This window comes from Amaranthus tricolor, chromosome 6 (assembly GCF_026212465.1).
Source record: "Amaranthus tricolor cultivar Red isolate AtriRed21 chromosome 6, ASM2621246v1, whole genome shotgun sequence".
In the NCBI taxonomy this organism is placed as follows: Eukaryota; Viridiplantae; Streptophyta; class Magnoliopsida; order Caryophyllales; family Amaranthaceae; genus Amaranthus; species Amaranthus tricolor.
Window position 1 is genome coordinate 18126844 of NC_080052.1, and position 8430 is coordinate 18135273.

Below are 8430 nucleotides of genomic sequence, written 5' to 3' on the forward strand. Positions count from 1 at the left end.
AAAAACTTTAAAAAGTGCTACCACTTGCGTTTTTTAAAACTACAATGCTACTATGTAGAATTTCACTTATAAAATTAATAAGAATTTAGGGCTACAAAAACTTGGGATTTCAGTTAATTACTTCATCAAAATGTTTTGAATTATGTCTTGTTAATGGTACACATTTGAACTGGGCCAGGTTGGGTCTGGCCGAGCCAAAAGTCCATTTGACCCGGTCGACTCGACTCATTTATATAAAAAATCTCATTTCATTAACTAAATATGAAATCAATTTTACAAATATTAAACGAGGATGAATTAACAAGGTTAATTTTATCCAAGACTTGTAAAATAAATAGAAAGATTCTTTATGGAAATAACAAATGGAACACCTAAAATGGCAAATGAGAACTTCTTTAACAAACAAAGTGATAAGTGCAATTATTTGCATTTATTTATATCATTTTATACTACTTAATGATGGTCGTTGTTAGTAATTCCGTGATTATTTTGAAGATTTATGCTACTTTACTCGTTATGGTTATTCATGTTAATTTGAGTAGTTTTGATTGTTTTAAATGATGACAGAGTTCACTAAGAAAGATTTTAGCTCGGGTAAAGATGTTCTACAAAGAAAATGAGCAAAAGAGTAGAAGAGTGTTAATAATGCAAAAGTTTTGAAGTGAAATTTGATACATGTCTACTCTTTTGGCCATAACTTTTGATAGGAAGATCGCATTAATGCAAGGTTTAAGGCATTGGAAACTAGACTTTAAGATCTTTCCAACGGTGTATTATTTGTCTGCAGAATCTATTTGAAGTTCGTAGCATTTGTCAGCAAAAAACGCAGACTCGGCTTCCTGGTCGTGGAAGTGGACGTCGAGTAGGATTTTTCTTCTAGAATTCGTGCAGCCCATTTTGCAATACTTTAATTTTGTATTATTTATTTTTATCTTTATTTTAATTAACTCCTTAGGGGTTTATTTAGGGGTTAATGAGGAGCATTCAGGTTGAGCCTCGTCTAGAGGAGCACAAGGAGGGAGACTAAAAACCTCTTCTCCTTCTTTCTCCTTCATCTTCCTCTCCATTTGAACACCATTTTAATTCTTATAAGCTTTTAATTTCTTTTCATTTTAATTTCTTGTCTTTGATTTACTTTTTCATTATTAGTTTAATCTTTCTTTATCAAATTTGTATTAGTTTAATGTTTCCTTGTCATACTTTAATTGTTTTCTTAGAAATTATCATTTAATAAATTGTTCTTTCTATTTTGTCTCTTGGATCTTTAATTGTGTGACTCATAGTTTAGTTATTTTTTTTCCTTGCAAATTTCAATATTATCATTTTCATTCATGTTTAGTTTCATCTTAGGGTTTGTGTTCATTGCTTCCACCATGAATAGTAAGTAAATCCATTTTCTAGGGTTAGGGTTTAAACCTATAATTCAAGTATGATATGATTATGAAATGTGTCTATGAAATTAGGATTAATAAATTATTCTTTCATTATTTCATATTCATCCTTTTTGATGTGTGTGTTTATATTTTTGCTATCTAATTTACCCAGAATAATCCAACCTATTCACGATTTTCCTACAATAATCCCAACTATCTATTAACCATGAATAATCCGAACTTAGGAGGGTCTTTGCCTTGGGTACACTCGGGTGACCTGCTACCTATTGTAGCAAGTCAATTTGAATATAAAAAAAAAGATAAATATTTTAAAAAATGGAAAATTTACCCAGAATAATCCAACCTATTTACAATTTTCCTACAATAATCCCAACTATTGACTAAATGCCAGAAAATTACCTGTTGCACCGGTAAAAACAAGAGCAACAACAGCACAGGTTAAGTGAGTCAATAGTTGGGATTATTCATGGTTAATCGATAGTTGGGATTATTGTAGGAAAATCGTGAATAGGTTGGATTATTCTGGGTAAATTTTCCTTTTTAATAATGTTTTTTAAAGACCTACTAGGCAAATATATGGAGTAAAGAACACTTGTTTTTATTTTCCAAAAGGGATAATTATATGGAAGTTACAACTCCATTTATTAAATATAATTTTTTCTATAAATCAAGTTCACTTCAGTCCACATGATTTTTAAATGAATGTTAATAGGAGGTTGATTACTCTCCTAGTGTGGGGGGGGAATAGAGAGTATGCCTGATTTAAATTTTTCCTTCATAGATTGCTCATGAGCTTGTGAGACACTTCAAACAGTTTTCTGAAAACTGTTTTTTTGGCCGAATAAGTAAACTAAGTCTTAAGTGCGGAAATATAAGATAGACAAAACAAACGATTTGTTATCGAGATTCAGCAATCAATAGCCTACTCTCTGCCTATGGGTTCATTTCCAACCCTTAGAATTCAAACTTCTTTCATTCATAGAACCTAGAGCACTAACAAGATCTCTCTATCTTTTCTCACCACGTTCTTCTCCTTAAAAGACGGTCTACAAAATCCCTTTAATAAAAGACAAATCCTAATCTCACAAAAGAGGAAACAACTAAATTCTTTCAAAAGTATTCTAAGTTTGAGGCCTAACAAAATTTTTAATCTAACTCTCTTAAAACTCTAAGACCTATACAATTGATGAGAGTTAGAAAACTATTGAAGAACAATTACAACTCTTTTTGAATTCGTTAAATAATAGAAAACAATTGATCAAAGCATGTAGTGTTGTAATATGTGTCTTCAAATTTTGATGAAGCTTCAAAATATATAGGAAGCCTCCTACTATCCGTTTTATACCATTTGCTTCATCTCCTTATTTATCTCAACTTAGTTATGTTGGAGTTCAGAATCTTCTAAAAACAACCTTACCTATAATGTAGGAATAATTGAGAACTCATCCACAACTTTAGGAAAACCATTTCCACACATCTAGGAACAACTTATTTCAACGCAATATGCCTTGTTTAGTAAGTAATTAAATTATCTTGATAACCAAGTAGTCTAACTATTAAAGACTAAAATCGTGTAGTCAAAATATGATTAGTACTTAATGGAATTTAGTCCACTTAAGACATACAATAATTTTAACTTAGATTATTTTTGGACTAAACATACTATGACTAAAATACTATTTAAACTTATTAAATATAATTACTTAATTTATTTATTAATTTAATATGAGTCTTGAATATCATCACTTAAAGGAGTTGAGTCTTCATTCTTTCCCTTAGCTTGATAAAAGTCAAAACTATACTTTCCTAAATTATATTACTATATGTAAATTTTATGAACATGGTAAAATCAATTAAACAAAATTCACAATTCATAATTCAAACGAAAAATAAACACAAAACAGTAATTTTTCACAAACAACTTCAAGATTTTGAAAACTATTTCAAAACAGAACAAATAACATAAATATCATAACATCCTTTCAATTAACATGTAGTGACCAATAATATCACATGCAAATGTTTAGCATTGACAATAAGGTCTATCCATAGGACATGATTAGCACCATAATACTATATGAAAGGATATTGTATGACATGCACAGCCATACGCATATTCATCATATAAAGCAATAACTTCAAGATCTTGAAAAACATATAAATAACCAGTAACATATCAATTTACCAAAAACGTCAAACTTCAATAACATAGCATATGTATATGCATCATAAATTGATAAGCCTAAAGTATAACATCATATATATATATATATATATATATATATATATATATATATATATATATATATATATATATATATATATATATATATATATATATATATATATATATATATATATATATATATATATATATGTATATATATATATATATATATATATATATATATATATATATATATATATATATATATATATATATGTATATGTATATATATATAAATATATATATATATATATATATATATATATATATATATATGTATAAATATATATATATGTACATATATATATATGTATATATATATATATGTATATATATATATATGTATATATATATGTATATATATATATATATATATGTATATATATATATATATATATATATATATATATATATATATATATATATATATATGTATATATATGTATATATATGTATATATATATATATATATATGTATATATATATATATATATATATATATATATATATATATATATATATACATATATATATATATATATATACATATATATATATATATATATATATATATATATATGTATATGTATATACATATATATATATATACATATATATATATATATATATATATATATATATATATATATATATATATATATATATATATATATATATATATATATATATATATATATATATATATATATATATATATATATATATATATATATATATATATATATATATATATACATATATATATATATATATATATATATATATATATATATATATATATATATATATATATATATATATATATATATATATATATACATATATATATATATATATGTATATATATATATATATGTATATATATATGTATGTATATATATATATATATATATATATATATATATATATATATATATATATATATATATATATATATATATATATATATATATATATATATATATATATATATATATATGAACCGATTTTTTTAATTTTTTAAGTATTAAATCGGTTCAGAATAGGAAGCAATCTCACCCATTCTCTCTCTGTGCCTTCGATTCATTGTGCCTTTGATTCAATTTCCTTCACTCTCAATTCATTGTGCCTTCGATTTTACTCGTCGATTTGCTCTTCGAATTTCCTCTTCGGTTTTCAATCAAATTAAATCTGGTATGTAATCAATATCTCAATCACATTTTCGATTTTTGCAATTTTATTCATAGATTTTGCGATTCATAGTTTGCGATTTTTTTATTGTTTTTTTTTTCATTTTTATTCTTGTGATTCTTGTGCGATTCTTGTATGGAATCACTTTGCGAATTTATGTTATGAGTATACAATGATTCTTGTGGGAGTACAACAAATAATTCTTAGAGTAAATGATTATTCAATGTTTTTAGGGTTTGTTCAATCATTTTTAGGGTTTAATCTTGTGCGATCTGCGATTCTTGTGTTTATTCAATGTTTTTAGGTTTTATTCAATCCTTTGTAGGGTTCTTAATGTGATGCTTTCTTCATAAATATGTTCTACTACTTTTTGAAAACGTACTGAACCAACTCATTCTCAAGTCATGAAATGTGATGTTTTCTTATTCAAAATGTAATGCTTTCTTGATGAACATGTGATGATTAACCTGTGATTCTTAATGTACTGAACCAACTCAATGTCTTTTGATTTTAAGTTTCAAATTTCTATATCAGGGTTTTGGGTTTTTCAAATTTTAAAATATGGTAGTTGTCACATCAAAATTCTGCACAAGTTGCTGAAAAACCTATAATTCCACATCCTCCAAAAGGTATATCTCTTGAAACAATTCTTCTATGCTATAATTATGATTTGGCAAATGAGGTCATTTTAATCATATTCGAAAATGATTTTGTATTTATAATTTTGTAGTTGTAAAAGAAAATGTTTATAAGAGCAAAGGAAAACCACCTCTCAAACAAAGAGTTAATCCTACTGTTATTATTATGGACGTAATAAGAGATGTAAATGCGGAAGAATTAGTTGGATTAGACGCAAATGAAGGTCTTAATCCTACTTTTTTTTTAATTAATCTTTGTTTTGCATATAATTTTATTGTTATTTTTTAGAGAGAGAAGAAAAGCAAGAAGTAGAAGAACAATTTTTGTCAAAAAGACATGGAAAAAGAAATAAAATTGTTGCTTCTAAAAAGAAAAACAAGAGTAGTATTGCAACATCTACAACAGTTCCAAAGGAAAAGTAAGTTGTTTAAGCTCGACAACTATTCTCTTTAATAAGCATGTGTTGCTTTCTTGTTAAAAATGTGATGCTCTATTGATAAAAATGTGATGCTTTCAGAGAACAAGTAGTTACTGTAAGAGAAGAAAATAACAAGAGGAATATCGCACCAAGTTCTACATCAACACCAAAGAAAAAGTAAGTTTTAGCTAGATAAACTACTTACTTTTAATAAACATATGATATGATGCTTTTTTCCTAATGTCTGATTAAATAAAAATGTGATTCTGATCGAACATGTGATTCTGATCAAATGTGATTCTAATACAACATGTGATTCTGATCAAATGTGATGCTTTCTGTGTTACTAATTTCTGAAGCCATACTGAACTGTGATGCTTCCTTGATTAATATGTGATGTTTTCTTGTTCATATTCCGATGCTTTCTTTATAAACATGTGATTCTTTCTTGATTAACATGTGATTCTTTCTTGATTAACATGTGATTCTTTCTTGATAAACATAATGCTTTTCTAAGTAAAAATGTGATTCTTTCATGGGTTACAGGAGAAAAGGTCAACTTCATATGCTTTCATCTCCTTCTCAAATGGTTTTTTTGTGTGAGAATTTGAATGATAAACAAAGGACTGATTTGAAAGATATTGGCTTTGATGGTCTGCTTATGTTGATTATTAAGAAGAGTTATCACAGTATGGCCAAGTATTTTATCGAGCAATATGATATTAGTACTTCAGTTTTTATTGTGAATCAAACATGCAAGTACAGTATCACTGAATATGATGTATGTCATATCTTTTGCTTGCCTTTGAGTGAGAATGCTGTTATTAAACAAAGTAACGATAATTCAGAATATGAATTGTTTGAGAAATGGAAAAAAAAACTTGTATTGTATCGGTGAAAAAGATATATTTTCTAATGTTATGCATCACAAAATAGTACATGAGTTAACTGATGGAGGGGATGATTTTAAGAGATACTTTGTAATGTATTCTATGATAACATACTTGACTCCAATTCACATAAAACAATTGATCTTAGTTTACTCAAACCATTGGTTGAGGTGAGTGAGATTAAAAATCTTAATTGGTGTGGTCTGGGTTTTGAGAGGTTTAAAAGTGGTTTGGAGAGATGCCAAACAAAAAATCTGAAAAACATTCCTTCGTGTATGGCCATATTAGAGATTTGCTTTTACCAAAGAGTTAGCTTCTTAGGTATTTTTCCATAAGGTTACCCTTAATCCAACACTGGACTTTTGAGAAGTTGAAGAAAAGAGCACAAGTTGAACTTAATGCTTGATCCATTGGATTGGGTGACTTTGATGGAGACACGTACCCGATTTCAAAGAAATTAAGAACACATTTGCACGACGACGACGTGGATTTAGAGGACAATGGAATATATCTTAGAATTCCAGTTCCAGATGGTTTGGTGGCATCCTCTGATCGACAAACTCATGAATCAGCTAATTAGCGGAGCTAGAGGCACAATGTAGTTGTTGGTTGAGATACTGACAAAATTCAATGCAATAGAAGATGAAATGATGAGTACAATGTCTGCTTTGAAGAAGGAAAATGAAGACATTAAAATATATTTGATTAAGTGTAGTGTTAGGGAAAAAATACTTGTATTTTCCTTGTTAGTTTTCATGGATTGTGTTTGGCCCTTATGTTTTCAGCAATGTATATGCATTAGGAAAAATAGGAACAATGTAGAAGATATTTGTTTTTCCAACTTTTGTTTAGAATGGGATTGTGAAGTTTTATGCAATGATTATCATTGCACTTTTGGTTTATATTGCAATGTAAAAGTGAAAAAAGAAATGAACTATATAGCAATTATTTCCTATCTAATGAAGTAATGTAATTGGTTGTCTTTTGGTTCAACTCGAACCATTCCCGATATCATATCATACATAGATGAAAAAAAAATACAATTACATAATTTTCATTGGTTCAACAATACATAAACATAGCATAATTGTTCATCGGTTAACCAATACATAAATTAACTGATATGCAAGGTAATAACATTATTTGCAGTTGATGTTTGAGTTGGTTAAGATATAGTTTCTAGGAAAGTCCGAGTGCTTGAACTTGCTCGAGCAACTGTAACAACACAAAAGGAAGTGATCATACAACATTAAACACAACCATGTGTATTAAATGAAGACAATTACGATAACTTACATAAGTATGGGACTTTTAATTTCTCCCTCTTCCACCTCTGGACCCTACAGTTCCGGATTTTCTCCCTTCGGACCCAATACCACTATGAATTGACCTTCCATTTCTCCCTATTCTTGTAGGCTGAGGTGCTCTTTCTGCAAAATTCTCATGGACTGTCGATGTGTTCGCCCCATCCTTTCTTGGTCTACCCCGTTGTTGCGGTGGTTGTGGTTCATCACAGTCCACATAAATTGAGGAAAACCTAATTCTAAGCAAATTTCAAACCATTTAAACAATTTTAATTGAGCAAAAAAAGTAATACTTATTTGATGTTCTAGAAAATTATTGTACAAAACCACAATATCATTTATCTCAATCGAACTTTAAACCCATAAA

The 8430-nt window shown here is 27.4% G+C and overlaps 1 protein-coding gene across 6 annotated transcripts; it reads left to right on the forward strand.

Annotated features, from left to right (window-relative positions):
• Nucleotides 1-4620: 4620 nt before the first annotated feature.
• On the forward strand, nt 4621-7721 carry LOC130815810 (uncharacterized). Of its 6 annotated transcripts, none has more exons than XM_057682296.1 (5): nt 4621-4815; nt 5347-5441; nt 5543-5869; nt 5971-6046; nt 6416-7710. In XM_057682296.1, the coding sequence occupies exons 3-5, from the start codon at nt 5788-5790 to the stop codon at nt 6765-6767; spliced, it is 510 nt and encodes a 169-aa protein (XP_057538279.1). In that variant the 5' UTR covers nt 4621-4815; nt 5347-5441; nt 5543-5787; the 3' UTR covers nt 6768-7710. The 6 variants fall into 6 exon arrangements, with proteins under 6 accessions (XP_057538279.1, XP_057538280.1, XP_057538282.1 ...); XM_057682297.1 differs by having other exon boundaries at nt 5740-5869; XM_057682299.1 differs by lacking the exon at nt 5347-5441 and having other exon boundaries at nt 5740-5869; nt 6416-7721.
• Nucleotides 7722-8430: the final 709 nt, after the last annotated feature.